The sequence below is a fragment of the Gymnodraco acuticeps genome, unplaced genomic scaffold, assembly GCF_902827175.1.
Source record: "Gymnodraco acuticeps unplaced genomic scaffold, fGymAcu1.1, whole genome shotgun sequence".
NCBI lineage: Eukaryota > Metazoa > Chordata > Actinopteri > Perciformes > Bathydraconidae > Gymnodraco > Gymnodraco acuticeps.
In genome coordinates, this window is record NW_022990295.1 from 7,503,909 (window position 1) to 7,523,672 (window position 19,764).

The window sequence follows — 19,764 nt, forward strand, 5'->3', positions numbered from 1 at the left end:
CGCTGAGTTGTGTTTTTTGGCCGCACTAGCTCTTCCTCTAGGTGGCGCTTGTGTCTCATTGCATGGTAGCTTGTTCACATCAGGAGAAATCCTTTGTTGTCTTAGGTTTCTCAAATAGCCTGGATACCAAGAAATGTCTAGGGTCAAGTGACTATGTTTTCAAGACTGCAATTCTGACAGCTAAACTTAATCTCAATGGTCTGTTTTATTTCTAATAAATAGGCCAGAGGCAAAGTTTCCGAGGAGTTGCTTCTGCTGCCAATTCCTACAAAACTCAAACAGACGGGCAGGGAAGCAGTAAAACAAAAATATTTTCTGTTTGGTAGACCAGACCGACAAGAAGTTAAGACGCTTCATTAAGAATAATCCATGTAGGAGAAAAAGCAGGGAAATCCAAAGGTCGCAGCCAGCTTTGTGTTTCTTTCTAAAGCCTTTTCATAATGGAGGAGACAAAGAAAAGTGCACGCCAGGCACTTCGTAATGCTGTACAGATTACCGGCCCACTTGAGTGCACAAACGTTCCTCAGAACATACTTAAGCTTGTCGCCAACCTTTCCAAACCCCTCATTCCTAAATAACTTTTCAGCTTACTCAGCTGACCCTTTGTCACTTGACTGGGAGGATTATCACGAGGGAGAGGTCTAGCATGTGACTGAGTGGGGTCAGGCGTGTCCAGCAGGAACAGTGTCAGAGGTCAAGACTTAGTGCCAGTGACATGGGTTATCTTGAGATTTTGAGAAAACACAGGGATGAGATGTTGGAGGGTTTCTTGCTTTGTTATCTGTCCTGTCAGTGACCACCCCAACTCAGCACAGCAGCCCGGCCATCACACCGGGACCAGTTTAATGTTTGATCTCCGGCTCTTGTTTGCAGAAGAGCCTGAAGCCTCTTTTGCAAACAAATCCTAAACCTTCACCCCATAAAGACCTCTCGACCCCTCTCGCTCTGGCAAACAGAAAGTGGATCATCTACCCCTGTGACTGTTTTTACTCACTAATTATGGCATGCTATTACTTCGGCTGAGGTAATATACCCCAGAGTGTCCAAAATGGTCCACAAATGATGCTTAATTAGATTGTAAAGTGGTTTAATGTGAGTTTTCAGGACTTATCTTGCATTTGCTATAAACAATGCAATGTTTACCTGCACTGATGAACCAAAGTCAGGCTGAAGCTGGACATTCGGGAACATATTTATTTATATTAATACCTACAACACACAGGCTAATTAGTTTAGTCAATTAAAAAAAGCCTATATTACAATAACAAGAACGATAATATGCTCCTAAAGAGAGTGATAGGAACACCAACACTAAAGGAAAAAGCTATACTAAGAGGCACTAATAGCTGTAAAAGGAACGGTACAAGATGGTAAAAAGTACCTTTTTATATGACTTAACAGTTTGTCAAAAGACAAGAGGTCTAACATCTATGAAAACATTAAATTGGACTTTATGTGGATCCTTGTGGATCATGTTTGGAAGATTCTTAGAAATGTTAGAACATTTGTCTAAAGTTAGTAGGTCTAATTAACAGTTGTTCATTGTCAACTGTGTATGTTTCCTTTGATACATCTCACAAAGAAGCTACTATTCTGCCTGTTATCTGGACATGAAGAAAGATCAAAGTGGAAGTAATAACTGCCCTGCGTTTTGTCATTAGTCATCCTCTTCCACAAACTGCATGGTGGCCTCTCTAGCGCATTGCCCTTTCTCTTCATTTTCTCTCTCTCCATCACTGTCTCTGTCGACCTCTTGCTAAACCGCTCTCTCTTTCTACAGATGTTTTTCTTTCTCTCCCCTCCCCTGTGTCAGTGTCTCTCAACAAGTTGCTTCCACTTTCTTCAGTTCACATCCGCTCGGTGCACCAGTGTTTATTTATTTATACTACGCTCTCTACAGTTAATTAGGTGCAGTTTATATAAGATGTACTCTACTCTATTGTTTACATTCTTTGCCGTGTGCATTCTACATTTATTTTATATTGTACTTACTATGTATTAAAGGGAACATTACTTTACCGCACTGTTTTGTCGTTTGTTTTATCTGCAGATCCCATTTTGCATTGCACACACAGAATGGTTTCATATACTGCAGCAGTTTAGATTGATGGTGTCTGATTATCTTGCGAATCGACAAGCGTTGAAATATTTGTGTTATAGTGTGTATAATGCTACATATTAAGTCCTGTGATTTATGATGTTTTAGGTGAAAAATCAAACAGATTTATCATTTAGACATAACAATTGATGATTTCATAGATTTGACCAGTTAGGAACTTGGTGTTGAATCAAAAGTTTGAAAGGTGACAATGTTATTAATCATTTAAAAATAAAGCCAGATAAAAAATGTATATCTGGTGGTACTCCATAACTTCCAAAGTTGATAGTTACTATTTTAGCTGCAGCCTGAACTAAGAGATGTTTTTTGGACAGCCTCACTCCAACCAATTATAAGGAGCTCTTCTCACACTGCATAAAGACAAAAATAGAGTCAATATATATTTTTGAGTTGTGCCTCTATAGGTGAATGCAAAAAGGGAGCATTAAGTTAATACGAGTGAAAAGGCCTCTAGCCTTCTTTAACAGGTCTATGTTAATGATCCTCCCATTGCAGCAGCAGTTGTGTATGCAGGTACTAATGAACTCTTAATAGCGTTAAATCTAACGGCCTCAGAATGATTCCCCTAACTGTTTTATGGCTGTGTGGGCAGAACCCTAATTGGGGACTTGTGGCAAAGAGCTCTCTTCACAGCTCTCTACAGGTTTAACAACCTGCACAATGCAACTGAAGCTGCGCTGCATTGTATCAAAGAAGACAGAAAGCAATTAAAGTAAGCTCATTTTATATTCCCTGTCATGGCTAATATGTTTGCCTTTTACACATAAGATGACAAGAGACTGCCGTACACTGAATCTGACATCTATACTACCAGACATCTGGTAACACACACAAAAGCTAAAGAGGAAGCACTATAGGAAATAGTAAAATACTTTAGGATTCTGATTAATCACATTTTTCCTCATCTGGCATACACGTGTTTTTTTGTTGCAAGAAGTCTTTAAGAGTTTAACAAGATGCAAGAAGAGTGGTTGTTAATTGTGCGTGAAATGAAAAGGTCAAATGTTATGTGCAAATTAAGGGTTGTGTTTGAATAAGTTGGAAAAGCTTATCAAATCAAGAGTCCTCAATCAAATGTATTGTGTACATAATTGTTTGACTCAGAGAGGGGTCTTGTTGTATTTCCGGTAGAGAATTAACTGTAAAGAAGGAAGTCTTCCTCTGGCCGGGGGCAGTGTGTCCCCCTGCTGAGAAACGGCCGAGGTGTGACGGAGGGGATTCCAGACCACGCAACAAAAGGCAGGCACTTTGATTTGAACAGCAGTTACACTTACACACACACACACACACACACACACACACACACACACACACACACACACACACACACACACACACACACACACACACACACACACACACACACACACACACACACACACACACACACACACCACACACACACACACACACACACACCACACACACACACACACACACACACCACACACACACACACACACACACACACACACACACACACACACACACACACACACACACACACACACACACCACACACACACACACACACACACACACACACACACCTCCTCCTGATCCTCGGCAGCCCTGCCCTCAGGTCTCAGCCGGTTGAAAGATGGGGGAAACTCCAGATGCTTCACAAAAGTTGTGGGCTGTGACTTGGAAAAAAGACGGTAGCAGTGGAAGATTGGCAGGAGGAGGACACTGGTGGATGGTTGAAGCTGTGTGTGGAGTGGAACAATTTAACAGCAGAGGCTAAAATTAATTGTAAAACTGGAGTTTTTGGCCTGAAGGAGCGTTTCATACAGAGAGGGAGGGCAGCAGGCAGCAACAGGGGAGCACGGGTGGGGTGAAAGGAGGTTCCAGAGACTCTGTATGATGGATGGACTGGTGAGGAAGAGAGGTGGGGGAAGGTTCAAAAGAAAAATGACCCAGACTGCTGCTGTGTTTCAGTGGGAGGGAATGCAGGGCCGCAGAACATGTGGGGATCTCATAACCAAAAAAAGGTTGTGCAATACCAACCCAGTGTGGCTCCAGACATTCAATGGAGAGAAAACACCGGTATAATTAAATAATGTTTGAAAGCTGGCTCTGAACTTAAACAAGTCTCAATTTTCAGGCAAATTGTACAGCAATGCAGTTTCGCTTTACACCAGGAAGCCATGCAGTGGGTCCATGGAGATGTCACTGGATACAACTGAGCTATTACACCTTTCAAGATGCCTCTGTGGCTTTAGTGGTAGGCATAAACCTTTTGACTGGGGTTAACTTCAGGGCTTTTAAAACATGATCTGGCCACCCCCCCCCCCCCTAACGCAGACAGGCAGAAATGAAAACCTCTCCTCACACACACACCTACTTGCTCTCTCTCCTTCAGGGCCTGCTAAAGCCATTATGGCTCTAAAAGAGATTGTATCAGCTCCAGGCAGACAGGCAAATAGTTAGTTAGATATACAGACAGCGACCTGCAAACTAAGAAGCCTCTGTGCTCGGGACGGGCCGGCTAAATGTCTGGCTACTCTTCAGAGGCTCTCAGGTGTGACCGGCTGGTCTCCTATGTACCGCAGCCAAGGCGGCAGACAAGCACAGAGGTGTTCTGTGAGCCCGGAGTCGAGTGAATATCTGCTCTATCTCTCTCGTCACAGGCTGCATACGCTCCTGTGAGTAACTCAAACACAAGCCAGATCTTCTTTCCTGCCGAACTATGCAGGCTTTCACTGAGTTAATGCATATTTTTAGGCTGAGCCAAGGTCAAACATTCTGCCAAAGGCCTGCCTGACACGTAATTTCTCCCAGCATCAGCTGCGGTTTCTTGCATTTGATGACTAACTTTGCATTCGAATCAAAGACTTAAGCGAGACCACAAATGCATTGCAGCAGGATTTGAAGAGAGAATGATAGGTGCTTTGGTTCTTAGTTTACTCATGTCTTTCTCACTGCACTAACACTGCTACATTGGTGGAGCCTGAACCCTAGAGAAGAGGCCCTTGTGTCCCCCTCCCTGCTCTTGCACACACATAGAACTCTTCCCTAAAATTGCTGATGGCTTGTTTTCATGAACATATATTATTTCCAGATGGAGGTCATGAATAAAACCCGACGGAAACAAGTCGGGTGAAACTGGAAACTTAAAAAAACAGAAATGGAGGGTATGGAGCTGAGTAAAAAAACAATCTGTCTGCACCCCCGCTCATTCCCTGAACCTTTTTATAAAAAAAAGATCAACTTGTCAATTACACGGTTAAAAACAGAGGAACATTGTACCACACATGAACATAAAGGGAACAATACCACATGATGGTTTTAAACGTTTCACCACCATGCAAATTATGAAAACATCCCTTAACAAAAAAATGACTTTCATAAGTAAACAAACAGAAAAAGCTCAGAGGGGCTCAACCTTCAAACCTCCACACATATTTCCAGCTATATAAACAAAGTCAGAGGGAAGAAAGAGAGTACTTTCAGACTCAAATGAGAATACAAAAGGTACGCTGTGAAGACCTCCTCTTGAACAACTGCCGTTTATGATGCTTACACCACACACTACAACATTCTGAACATGAAAATAGACACACCATTGTGAATATAGACTAAATTCAACTGAATGACCCAATTAATCAATTTCTTCATCCCTTTGCCTTTGCCAAAAAAACATTTAAATAAAAACAATGTGCGCAAGCTACAGACTTTGCCAGAACATCCATTAGCTCTGTCAAAGGGAGCGCCAAGACCAAACAGTCAGACGCCAGACGTTTTCTTCTCCTAGGCGACGTGGAGGAGGATGAGACGCAGCTGGAAAATTCAATAAATTAAAAGCTTATCACTTGAGGAGTTGTGAGCTCTGTATGATCATGTGTTACATACTACTGACTAAATGGTTTGAAAGTTATGCGGTGTGACCAGCTTGAGTCAGCCATTCATAAGCTAGCTACTTTTGCTCAAAGACTGGAAAAAGCTAGCCTGGCTACCTCAAATTGTAAAAAAAAATCTAATTCTAAGCATCTCTAAATATTAGTGTTTACCAAGATTTGACAACGACACCACTTTTGTGACACACTAATCCTTGGCAGTGACTTAGTAGCAGTTACTTCTTTCTAAAGCTACTTTACGTTTGGCACCGCCCAGGCCAACTGTTTTCCATTTGAGAGCCTGTATCCATGTTAAGCTAACTGCTAGCTTAAGCCTTGAATTTACCAGACATTTACCATGTGAGATTGGTATTATCAATCATTACAAAACCATTCTTCAACTGTGTCAAAATTAAATAAAGGAAACCAAAAGGCTCTCTTTGTGCTAGCTTAATTGGCTTCATCAGTAGCTACAGACATGACAGAGCTATCCATTTTCTCCTCTAACTCTCCGCAGGAAAGCAAATAAGCCTTAATTCCAGAGCCATTCCTTTTACAAATCGAATGTTGATTGTTTGGTGGCTATCTGCATTTCATTCACTGAGGTAGAAAGCCTATTTACTGTTGCATAGATAAAGCACACATCTTGTGGGGGATTATTTCCCCCACATCCAACCAGTCCTGCTGTGTTGGTCCAGTGAGTTGGTTTGTTCTTATCTCATCTGACTCAGACTTCTTATCTCCACAATCAGACTCTAATCAGCCAGCTTTGTCCAGACAACAAGGGACCAACATGAGGCAAACAGGACCCAGAGGCCTCCAGTGTCTCAGTCATCAAAGTGTAATTTGTAGAGAAGACGTGCCCTTTCACGTCAGTGGTGGTTGTATGGATGAATGCCAAAGGAGTCAACACATTCAAACATATCTCTATTTCATTTCACTTTAGTTTAGTGTTCTTATTTTTTTCTGATAAATGTTTATACTTTATTTTAAATTTCTTCTCTGGTTTTCCCCCCTTTAAACAGCAACAGGAAATATATAATGGGTGGGGGATGCTGTATTATTGAAGTCTGGCTCATATCAGGTCATCACTGGTATTTGGTCTGCTCTTTCTCTCCCACTAGATTCTGTTGCTGCTACAAGTCCTGACTTTACAAATCCTTCAACCTGCAATCCTGCCCTTATCTCAACCTCACCCAGCTCCTCCTGGCAGGCACAGATGGCAAGCCCATTCGTGTGCTAACCACAGATTGGCCTCTGATTGTCCTGATGACTGCCTTTGTCTTACAGTAATGCCCCCTCTCTCAACATGAGAAAGGGACGGTAAGTAAGCTAATTTGCATGTATTAATTAAGCCTCATAATGAGCTCAGCATGACGGGGCATTTGAATGCATTCCTCTGGTATTGTGCAAACTCTGCGGAGCTCCGTAGGTTTGCAGTCTCACCCATTCAAATGGGAGACAGATTGTAGATGTGGGGGCACGCGAGCAGATAAAGGATTTAAAAACACACAAAACCAGGTCAGTATACACATTCAAGTTTCACCTCCCCTGCTGACACACACACCATGTATACATCACTTCAGGGGACATTACATTGACTTACATGCATTTCCTGGAGACTTATCCTAACCTTAACCAACACATGCCTAACCCTAAACCTAACCAAGTCTTCACCCTAAAATGAATGATTCCCCTCATGGGGACCTCCAATTTGTCGCCATAAGGGAGGAGAGTCCCCACACGTGACTGTGTAAACAGATTTAGGTCCCCACAAGTATAGTAATGCTAGGCCACACACACACACACACACACACAGACACACACACACACACACACACACACACACACACACACACACACACACACACACACACACACACACACACACACACACCACACACACACACACACACACACACACACACACACACACACACACACACACACACACACACAATAAACAGGCTTTTAGTTAAAAGGTAGACTAAATGTATTAAAAATGCAAATGAACACAACAGCAAAAAGTAAAAACAATACATGTATATAATTACAAAATTGTAAAACTGTACAATTACAATAAGTGAAGTATAAAATAAAGTGAATCATTTTTCATTGAAAATAAAAGTATCACCCACAAGGTGCACGTAAGCTATAATGCACAATCATGTAAGAACAATTACATTTCATTCGATCACATCAATATTTATGAACTAAGCAATATAAACTAGGTTTAAAGAAGTATGTAAAAAAACAGACTGATCTGGAATGGTCTTAATCATTTGCTCATTGTTGATGTGGAAATGCTTACATGGTTGTTGCCATCTCATACCACAGCGCAGCTAAGCAGGGAACCATGAAAAAACAGCCGCAACCTCAGCGCATTAACATCAAAGTGTATTTGTATAAGAGCTTGTTTTCTTTTCTCGTCCTCAGGCTTCAAACGCTGAGCTGCAGCCGCTGTTCTTATTACCTCTTTGGCTTAAAAATCCTACTATGGGGACCCGGCCTCACAACGAAAGCCAACACACATGGCAAATATAGGTAGAAAAAAAAACATGTCGAGTGCACAAGGCTCTCCCTCCTTAATTGTACCTGAAGGGAAATCCCTTTAAATAGTTGGCAGAGGCAGTGAGCTGGCAGGCAGATCAAACAGTCACTGAGCAGAAGCCCTATAAATACATCACATTCACTTGCCTCACTTCAAACGCCTCTTCAGCCCGGCCTCTATACGCTCCTCCTGCAAACCCAGAGAGCCGAGCAGCCTTCATCATGTTCACAAGGAGGAACACAGTTCTCATCTTAAGCGCAATGTTTCGCTAGTTATTTCTCATCCCACTTTTCTCATCCCACTCTGTGGCTGCACTGAAACAGGAATGTTCTGTTTTTGTTCCTCGCGTCACACTGTGGAGGTTTCAGGAGCTTTGGTTTTCTTCACATACACCTCTGATGTCCCATCGGGCACCAGATGACTGAAGCTGCTCCTGAAAGAGGCCAGGAGGCGACCTGCACAGCACGGAAAAAAAGAAAAGAGGAAAAGAGGCATGTTAAACACATCTGCAACATCAATAAAGTAACAGGTCTTGACTTGAGTTCCTTTAACAGAACATTTAAAAGCTTCATCAGATTAAAAGAGCTGCATCTGAATACGTTTACTCAGCAGTCTTAGGCCCCGGCCACACGAGGAGGAAAACGGCTAAACGCATAGGATTAACGCAAACGCAAAAAAGCTTCCGTCCACACGCAATATTCACCGGATAGTGTCTGTCCACACGAGACAGCTCCGTTTAGCTCCAACCGCTGGAGAAGCTGCAGTACATATGCAGGAGCCTGTACGTGGCGCTGTAACTTCCTCCACAAAAGCAGCGAAGAAGCATGGTTGTCATGGTTGCCCTTCTGTTTATTCTCCGCGGTGGGAGCCGAGGGAACCGGGCAGAGTTTTTCGCCAGTCAACGTGTATTAAAGTTTAAATCTTCCGGACAAAATTATAAAAGTGCCGGTCAAAGGTCTTCTTGTTATTTATTGAGCTTTAAAACAAATGAATAACGAATCTATATAATATAATTTAGTGCAGCCGGGGCCTTAGTCAGAAGTGATTTTGTGGGTAATTATACATGCTTATTATTATAGAGTAATTTGTGTGTTTGGATGATTTAGTTCATGTAATGACTTTCGACATTAAAGTGAGCTGGAACACATGTGTAACTAGCAATGTGTTAAAAACATCTCAAAACAGAATAAAATAAGTTTCTCAGTGGCTTTACTAACCTGTCCATGTCTTCTGCCCCGTCAGAGTGAAGCTGTTGCACTGAGAGTGGGAGTTGCAGATGAACGCTGCCTCTCTGGCGCTGTGGACGGACAGCAGGCAGCCCTGCTGGCTGTAGGACGGCCAGCAGCGATACTCCGTGTCCCCCGAGGTCCCCATGCCTCGCATCACGGTGTAATCTAACCACAGAGGAAAAGATGCCACTTCAACACATGAGGCTACTGAAAGATTTCCAAGTGCTCTCCAAGGATAAGATTCAAGTTGAATCATTCCTTCGGGGAAACCGATACTGTGCAGCATCAAATGAAGAGAATACAGATAAGATCATGAAAAAGAACCACAAAAAACAGGTTGAAGGTGAAAATACAGCATATTACACTTTGTCATGTAACTACAGAGCTCTCACTGACTCAGGATAACTAATATGGTTATGATTGACCGGTTAAAAAGCTAAAACATAAATTCATTTATATTCACTTGTTTTTTTTAAAGTAAAATGTGAAATCAGTAACAACAGAAGGATGTGTTTTTTGTAATAAAAGAAAGGATGTGTTTCACCATGATAAAAACATACTATAAAGAAGTGATGTAAAACGTATTGTCTATATAATCTGTATAAATCCCTTTTGTACGGAAGAGGATTAGGGCCACATGATTTTTTTTTTGGGAGGATTTGAAAAAAAATGTTTTTTTTTTGTTCTGAGAAAAAAGTCAGAACGAAGAATTCTTACTTTTTTCTCAGAATTCTGAGAAAAAAAGTCTATTTTTCAAATCCTCCCAAAAAAAAATCATGTGGCCCGAATCCTCTTCCGTGCTTTTGTGAGGGCAAAAAACACCAATAAAAAGTTGGTATATATGTACATATAGAGGTGTTTAGTTATCATTTTAAACCTCTTAAAGCCCTGAGATGTGCCTCAAAATATGTTCTATGTCTGATGCATGTGCAAGCAGCTTTACATGTTCATCTTAAATTATAGCTGCCATTTTCTTTTCATTTTCACATGCACAAAAGAAAAAGAAGAAATTCTTCAAAACTGAGAAGCTTGAACCATAAAACCCTTGTAATTTTTGTTTGAATAAAGCTTACGGTAAAATAGTTTTTGCATTATACATATTAATGGCCATAACCTATTACGGCCTTTGTAAAAATCTGACACCTTTTTGAGCTTTTCTCCACACTGAAAAATCACTTCCCTCCACCTTCCTAACATTTGCGTCACATTCATCATTATAACTCTTTCAGTCAGACTTCTTGTGAATCTGGCCTTAAATCATCTGCTACACATTAGCAGGAGAAAGAAGCATGTTTAGCTTTAGCTCTCTCTCTCGCTCCTAGAGAGAGCAGAGAGATGAGAGAGGAGAGGAGAGTAGAAGAGAAGAGAGGAGAGTAATAGAGAGAGAGAAGAAGATGAGAGAGAGAGAGAGAGAGAAAGAGTAGAAGAGAGCAGGAAGAGAGAGAGAGAGAGCGACGAGAGAGGAGAAGAGATGGTGATGAGTCGAGAGAGAGAGAGCAGGAGAGATGAGGAGAGAGAGCGCGCGAAGAGAGAGAGAGGACGAGAAGAGCGAGAGAGAGCAGAGAGTTAGTAGAGAGAGAGAGTGAGCGAGAGAGAGAGAGAGAATGAGAGAGCGCGAGTAGAGAGAGAGAGAGCATAGAGAAAGAGGAGCAAAGCGAGAGACAAGAGAGAGAACGCGCACGATCGAAGCACGCGCTCGCACTCGAGCGCACGGCATGCGGCCTGCACCGCAGCGATGCTCTCGCGCTCGCTGCACGAATACGCTGCACGCAGCGCTCAAGCGCTTCTCACTCTCACTCTCTCTCTCTCACTCTCTCTCACTCTCTCTCACTCTCTCTCTCTCTCACTCTCTCTCTCTCACCTCTCTCACTCTCTCTCACACTCTCACTCTCTCACTCTCTCTCTCACACACACACTCACCAGAAGAGGACAAAAGCCTAGTCTGTACGAAGTAGGCACCTCGTTACAAACTGTTAACCTTCCTAAATGGCAGGAGCCAGTGTGAGTGTGTGTGAGGGTATTGTTAAGAGGAAAGGGACACGAGGATCTGCCTTCTGGGTTTGAGCAAAGGGAACAATGAGAAGGAGTGTTTCAAGGATCCTTCTCAGGGGAGCAAAAAGAGGCCTGTTGGGCAGCTATAGGGTGGCAGGCCTCAGCTGTCGAGGAGACAGAGACGTATGAATATAAGCTCTTTGTGTTTAGGATGAAGGACGGGAACACAGCTTTGCAGTGAAAGTAATGTGAAGAATTTATTCATGAATGTCAGGACCTAAATGAATTCACTCCTTGCCTTTTTCACACAACTAAATTCATACTTTTAATTAAATACGTCTTGACCAGATGTTGTTCTCCTCCATCAAATCACAAATGATCTCAGCTGTGGAGAAGCTACATTCACATTACCAATGAGTCTCCATCTGTCAGCAATTTCAAATTAGGACTTGATGAGAGTCTTCTCACACATGCACACACACTTGCGATGAGATGTGTTGCTATTTGGCTTGTTTTATCAAGCTTCGCTGGTTCTTTGGCTGCAATTCTATTTTTTTTCTCTCCCAGAAGAGACATATTAATGAGCCAATGTGTTTTTAACACAAAATTGCACCATCCTTGCTTCTCTCTTCTGGTTGTTTATTCCAATAGTGCAACAGTTTGACATTTTGGGAACATCAATGTTTGCCACTAAGGGAGAGTTACATTAGAAAAAGAATAGCACAAAGAACAAAGAGTGGAAGCAGCTAGGCTCCGTCTAACTGTATCAAAGTCCACCTAATTCCACTTTTAAGGAATAATAACGACTTTGGAGAAAGTATTTCAACAAAAATATAATTTGTCAACTCAAAAACTAGCTTTTTAGCAGATACTTTGAATTTTGCATAGAGCCAGTCTAGCTAATAGCAACCGTTTTCTGTCCTTGAGATAAATTAGCTGCATATTACATACTACATTAGATACTGTTAGGAGTTGTATAAATGTTCTCATCTAACTTTTAGGAATGCAGTAAATACATGTAGGCCTATTTGCCAATATATTGAACTATGAATAAAACTCAACCAAGCTAAATTACGCTAAACTAGGTTATACTGAAGTGCATTTAAGATGTTAACAGAACACCTCTGTTTTATATATCGCACACACTCATTTTTGGAGTCTTATCACACACACTTCGCAGCAGCAGGGTTGACTCATGGCACCTCCTTGTTAAGCTAGAACATTCCCTCCTGGTGTCAGCCTCAGCGCCCAGGCCTCTTTACTCTGAATCTGTGATTAAATTCACAAAGCGCTGCTATATAAACAGTCCAGCATCTGGGGGGACGGAAAATCTCACCACAGGAACGCAGCCAGTCATTCTGTTATTAATATTTCATAGAGCTGAGAGGAGCAGCAGGAGGGGGGCCGCAGTGAAGTGAGTGGAGGGAGTTGAAGAGAAGAAAAGTGAAGGACTTTCAGTGCTAATACTGAAAGCATACCAGTACGACTTAAAGTGTATAAAGAAAGTGCTTTGTGTGAATATTCTGAAAGTATGTTAACTACTTGTTCAATCCAAAGATGCAAAAATTGGACAAAAAGTGTATCAAAACAATCGACTATCCTGAAAGGCTGAACAGAAAAATTCGATGTAATCCTAGCACTGTTTTTTTAAATGAACGCTGACTGCGCTTTCTGAGCCAGAGACATGCAGGATTAATCCCGCTTTGTTGGTCTTGTCCTCTCATTCCAGCTGCCTAATAAACCTGTCAAAACAGCCAGAGCGGCAGAACAACCCCCCCTTCATTTTTCTAAAGATACAAAATGAAAACAGAGGTATAGACTGTCTGAGTTTTCCCTAAAAAGGGGGGGATAAAAAGAGCCAAGCATTCTCTCCAAGAAGAAAGGAAAAGGGTCTACAAGAGGGCCCACTGTACTTTATAAAAAGCAGGCTTCATTCCACGAGCTCTTACCTCTGATTATTGATGGAGGCAGGTTGTCCAGGTGCAGGCCAGATTTATAGAGCAGGAGGATGTGTTCAAAGGCCTCCAGCGTATGATTGATATCAGCTTTTAGCTCCCCTGGGCACACAAGATGCATTACAATCTGATAAAATGTCTAACTGACTACATGCTTATTGTCATACTATCCAATATGAATGATTTGTTTTCCCTTCACTATGTGTTTCCTGTCTTATCAGAGTTGTGTGATCTCAACAAATTACAAATTGTTTTCACTACCTTGTAACATGTCATGAAGCATCTTGTCAAGCTCATTCAAAAGAAGCACTTATACTGAGACATGTCATTACACGACTGCAATAATGGAATGATTTGCTTTCTGATCTTCAATAGTGAGCGTCCTGTCATGTCAAGACGTCTCTCATCCTCACCTGTGGAGTTCATGATGTGGTCTACCAGGTGTGTAAAGCCAGGCGGGGCCTGGTGAGGCAGCAGGTAGGTGAAGAAATACCTAAGGCCAGGCAAAGACAACTCAGTCAGACAGACAGACAAGCCCCATCACATAGCAGAACATGACATGTCTCACACCAGTGTTAAAACAAACAGTCCATAAAGCGGTCTGTTTTTAAAACAGAAAAGACTCCTTATTTTCCACTAAAAACTACCAATTTATTTACCACACCTCCTTCATCAAACCTCACATTTCCAGCTGTATGTCTTCACCAAGACAACGATATTTAAACATCCATCCATCACAAGTCTATTATGTCGTAAACGTGTCACTTTTCTTACCTATAGGCGTTGTAAATGTTCCTCTTCTCATTCAAGCTCTCACACACTCCCTTAGCCGAGCACGGCAGAGTGAAATTTCTGTGTGGAAACTGAAGGGTGCAGTCTGCGTGTGTCTGACAGGAGGTCTCCTCGGCGCTGGCGTCGTCCAGGTCGGTGAGCTTCAGCTCCCCGGACACGGTGACAAACTGCCGGGGCTGAAAGTCCAGCAGAGCCACGGAGCCAAGGGGAGACTGGGACAGGAAGTGGAGGAGCCGAACCAGGTCCAGACACACCTGAGGAGGATTAAAATCAGATGGATGACTAGTTGTTTATGTGCACAGTAACATGCAAAGGCCACAAATGTAGTCATCTCATACGCTACGATTGGATTGGGAGGGTTTGCTCATATTTTAGTGTTGTGTAATGGTTATTTTTAGTTTTGTTGTTAGTTTAGACACAAAAAACTGTTTACTAGAAGGAAAAACACATCAGTAATTATAATGGAAAACCTGAAATTAGGGATTTTTTATGTTGCATTTATGCTTTAAATAAAGACTATTATTTGATGAAAAAGAAAAAACTCAAGGTACTCAATAACTAAAACAATTGTTACTTTCAGCCCTACTTGTAGCCTTGTTTTAGTTTTTGTACTTCAACAGAAATGACTGGATTACAGGCTTCCCTCCAATTTAGTGCCACTTGTTGTCAAATAAAATCCTTTAATAAAATGCTCGGATACCCAAAATAGTTCATGGTGGTCAAGCTGAACACTGCAAAAAAAGGTTAACCATTGGACAATGTAATTAAGTTTACTATATTGCTAAAAATGGTGAAACATAAAAACTCTCTCAAAAGAAACATTGCGTTATTCTCTTTTAAGACGTTTCTGCAGCCACATTTGCAAGCCATTTCCTGAGACTGCTTTTATAGTACTCTTTAAATCCTACAATAAAACAGAAAAAGAAAATAAGTAGACTACTAAGGGCAACATAAAGGCATTAGCCACGCACTGACAGAGCATGAAATGATTTTGTCACACTACAAACATAGCTGCAGTGTAAGGTAATGCTCGGGGTCTCTTGGACGTCACTTGGTGGGATCGAAGAACAGTAATAACAGGCTGGCTGAAACCGAACACCCCTGGATTACTGTAGCCAGCGCAGATGCAATGTAGCTGAAAGAGGCCGTGCAGCTCCAGGGGGGTATTATGAACGGCTATTTGGGTGATGTAGCAAAATGAGGCCCATAGTTGGGATGATACTTGCAGACCGTGCTGTTACTTTTGCTAATCCGAAAAACAAAGCATGCACGACCCGGCATCCATTCTTTCCTTTCTCTGTTTATTTTGGGAAAATATCATATTCACTCACGTGGAAAGGCATGTAGGTCCCCGTTCCCTGTGTACATGTATGCCAACTACTTTTTTTTTTCTTTCTATGTTCACATTTATGTACAACATGAAAAGAAAGGCTTAGAACTGTTAACATCTACATCTCAGTACGCTTTTTTATGTTTTACCCTTCTCGGTCCTGATCTGTTTACCTGATTTTCATGTTGGTTGTTTTTATTTTATTTTTTTTTATTTTCTCTAAGCTTTTTAGTATAATGGCACTTCTATTGTTTACTGTCGGAGTCCGATTTCTATATACTCATAATTTATCTTTGCATTCTAATTTTCCTTTTTTTTGTTGTGTTTATAAAACTAAAATCTCTCTTTTAACACACCCATGCACAAACACACACGCTCGGATCCCTGGAGTGTAAATTCAACCTCTGTTGACTCCAACTGTGAGCATACCTGTGATGGGGGTTGACCAAAACTCTGTGTGTGTGTGTGTGTGTGTGTGTGTGTGTGTGTGTGTGTGTGTGTGTGTGTGTGTATGACATGACATGACATTCCTAGCCTGCAGTGGATTAACTCCAGGACCCATCTCCATTCCAGGCAGGGCCTGATCAAATACACTGAGGGACAGATGTCAGACCTTCAGGAGTTTCAAATGTCCGCCTCCCTCATCTCTCAACCTCCGCCTCTACTGCCAAGAGGAGCGAGAGCCTGCACATCCATAACGTTTAAATATGTGGCAGAGTTTCAACTTCCCCCGTTCGCAGTGTAGTGAAAAGGATCAATGACAAGACCATGTGCATCGAACAGCTGAAAGTCAGATCTTACCCGGAATCTGTCCTCCCAGGGGCTCTGGAGCAGCTGGATCATCTGGAGAGGATTCCCCTGCTCCAGGATGACTGTGACTTTCCCCCCCTCTCCTCCTCCAGCATCTCCTGCACAGTGACCTTTGAGCTGCGGAAGTGAAGAGTAACTGTAAGTTAGTCACAGTGAAAGAGAAAAAAAGATTTCTGCCTTTTCATATTAGTCTAGAGGGGAATGTGCTCTGTACACTTTAACTTAATCGACTCATGAGCTGTTGGACACACCGCTGTCACACGGCTGCTGGAGTAACAAACTTGTCCGTTTAATTCAAACTAGGTCTAAATTGGGCTGTAATGGCTTGAGTGAATAAACTCTGTGGGGGTTTCAGATGCAACCAGGGATAGAGAGAGGGGACAGAGGCACATTGTCTGCTCTTGCCAAACTGGACCCAGAGGTCAGAAGAGGGTCAGTGAATTTAATTTAATTACATGGGAAGGTTTCTGCAGAGCCAGTGTGGCCTTTCATCCAGCTGTGTGAGACAAAGGGAAATTTGAGAAGGAATATGGAAAATCTTAATAATATTCCAGCCTTAGCACCAGTGTTTAATAGTGACCAGAAGTCTCTAATGCATTACAATGTATTGTCTATAACGTTTATTTGATATATAGACAGAGGTCTTAAATATTCAAGTGGGAAAAAAAACGTTTTTTTCTTTAAATGTAAGCACATAAGGCAGACAGAGGGAGCAGTTTACCTTGATGACGTTAGGATGCTGCAGCCTCTGCAACAGGACTATTTCTTTCTTCAACTTGTAAGAAACAAGTTCACGGCACCCTCGAGGGTCTTTAAAATCCTCCACACATTTTCCCATGTCGATCCCCTGCTCATTGACGAGTTTTAACGCAACAGGCTGACCTCCGGCCAGATTTACTTTGACAACCAGTTTAGTGTATCCAGACCCGAGGACCTCCACCGCCTGCATGTCTACCAGAGACTGGCAATCCATTTCATCCATATGCGCTTTCCTGGAGCCATGCGTGATCTCATTCCAGAGACTGTAATCCATAGGGGAGTCTTGTGTTTGATCACGTTGGTAAAAACTTTCCCAGGTTTCCTCACCATCAAGTAAAAGCAGCGGAATGATTTCTTTGCGCCTCTGGTTGAGTTGGTAAATCAACGCCCCGCGGAGCGACGCGAACTCCTCCTCATCACCAGCAACAGTTGCATTGGAAAAGTGATATATTCCTGCTCCAAACTGCTGCACGCTGCTAATCAAGAGTGACACCAAAATAGAGAGAACCACGAAAGCCAGGAGGGCTGCCGCGCGTAAAGAGTGGCCCATCCCGGGCATTTCCCTCCCGTGGCACGGCTACTGCTGCTGGAGAGACGCACGGCCGCAGGCTCGGACCTCCGCTCAGCTCAGAGTGAAAGGGCTGCTGACTTCTCTGCTGCAGGAGTGATCAGCTCCTCGTTTCCATCTCCCCGGGAACTCCCTCTAGAGGTGTGTCCTGTCCGCTCGTAACTTTACACCCGCTGAACAACCTCGCAGGAGAGCTCGACCTCATGTTGTCACTCAATCCGCGTGTCAAAGCGCCTTTACGCAGCTGATTTTACAACAGCAATCAGACTTTCGTCCGCAGAGCATGAAGAAATGCAGCGGCCATTAATATTGTACATTTTTTATTTGACTCAGACACACACAAAAAAACTAAAATTAAAAAGAGTTAACATTTTAAAAATTAAACTTTGATTGCAACAGAAATAAAGTATGTTTTTTAATTAGTATGATGATTAATTTTCAATTAACTATGCTTTGTTGGTATGAATGTATAGGCCTAAGTAAAATATGAATTAAAGGTGGGGTAGGTAAGTTTGAGAAACCGGCTCGAGATACACTTTTTGTTATATTTCATGGAATGCTCTTAACATCCCGATAGCAATGAATATCTGAAGTGCTTTGACAACAAATCCATTAAAAAATGTCATCTATGGAAGCCGTAATACTGTAAAAAGCACGACCAATCATCTGAGCCGGCCCGGCTAAAATAACTGGATGGCCTCCCTGCCTATCAGCCTTCCATCGGGGCACAAACTTATCTCGTGCTCTCATTGGTCATGTGCGCGTTCGTGTGTGTTGGAGGAGGGGCTCTGTAAGGAAGTGGCAGATTTTCTTCGGTTGTGTATTTTCAAATTCTAGCGATCTCGAGCCGGTTTCTCAAATGTACCTACATTATTAAGAAAAATAACAATTTCATAAAATCAAGGAAATATCAGGTTCATTTAAACTATAAGCTTATTTTAGCCTTAAAGTGATGTTAAAAATAAAACACCATACATCAAAACATTTCTTTTGATTATTGGATAGACAAAGGAGATTGGAGTACTGCTGTCACTATTACAATATGTCCAACAGGTGGCAGCAAAACACCTTTTGTCTTCAATCACAAACAACCACTGACGAGATTGTTTTTATCACTGATCAGAACCATTATAGTAACTTAAAACTCACACAGTTTAAAAGTACCCTGCTCTTTGCCTCCATACAGTTCCACTTTTTCAATTTCCTGTCATTATTTTTTCCAACTGTGTTTGTTTCACAGATCTTGAGGCTGCACTGAAGCTGTAATGAAGCGTTTCCCTTCGCATCAGAGATCTGCCACAGGAAATTACCATGGCTGTCACCTCAGAACCAGCCAGAAGCCACCCCCCTCTCTTCAGCCTCTCATTATATGTGTATGTGTGTGTGTTTCCCAGTACGTGCCTGTCAGGCTTTGGTTATGTGTTATTTGGAAGATTTTTTTCTTGAGTGTATGTGTGGCAGCTCAACAGTAAGTTAATCATGTCTGGAGTCAACAAGGCATTATGTCAGCTGCAAGACAGGCTGCTCAGAATCCTCCCTGCCAACCATCAACACAGCAGCCTTGTTGAATCCAAGCACAACAGTGCACAAAACAAACTTGAGAATGGAGATCACAAAGAAAGTCTAATCTAGGAAGTCCACTTATAGCATTCAGTGCTTTCAGCTGCAGGCTTTAAACATGAAGTCTAAAAATCTCTTCAACTCAGATTCTGACTGATTCCCTCTCTCATAGCAGCTCTGAGTCAGTCGTCTCATTTCACCATTAATCAGTTTTGAATCAATCAGCCAATCACGACTCACTGAAGCACATAATTGAGATACAA

The 19,764-nt window shown here is 42.1% G+C and overlaps 1 protein-coding gene across 1 annotated transcript; it reads right to left on the reverse strand.

Annotated features, from left to right (window-relative positions):
- Positions 1 to 7,983: 7,983 nt before the first annotated feature.
- On the reverse strand, positions 7,984 to 18,037 carry pkdccb (protein kinase domain containing, cytoplasmic b). The gene is made up of 7 exons (XM_034222376.1): positions 17,336 to 18,037; positions 16,606 to 16,731; positions 14,457 to 14,728; positions 14,096 to 14,175; positions 13,677 to 13,784; positions 9,724 to 9,900; positions 7,984 to 8,961 (listed from the first exon to the last, which is right to left on the reverse strand). The coding sequence occupies exons 1-7, from the start codon at positions 17,930 to 17,932 to the stop codon at positions 8,855 to 8,857; spliced, it is 1,467 nt and encodes a 488-aa protein (XP_034078267.1). The 5' UTR covers positions 17,933 to 18,037; the 3' UTR covers positions 7,984 to 8,854.
- Positions 18,038 to 19,764: the final 1,727 nt, after the last annotated feature.

What these genes read in the sequence shown, in the direction of transcription:
- pkdccb (XM_034222376.1), bottom strand. Translation starts at nt 17,932, where the DNA reads ATGCCCGGGATGGGCCACTCTTTACGCGCGGCAGCCCTCCTGGCTTTC. An exon ending in CCACATCATGAACTCCACAG is followed by an intron (nt 13,785 to 14,095) that starts GTGAGGATGAGA and finishes TTGTGTGCCCAG; the next exon opens with GGGAGCTAAAAGCTGATATC. An exon ending in GGGGCAGAAGACATGGACAG is followed by an intron (nt 8,962 to 9,723) that starts GTTAGTAAAGCC and finishes CGTGCTGTGCAG; the next exon opens with GTCGCCTCCTGGCCTCTTTC.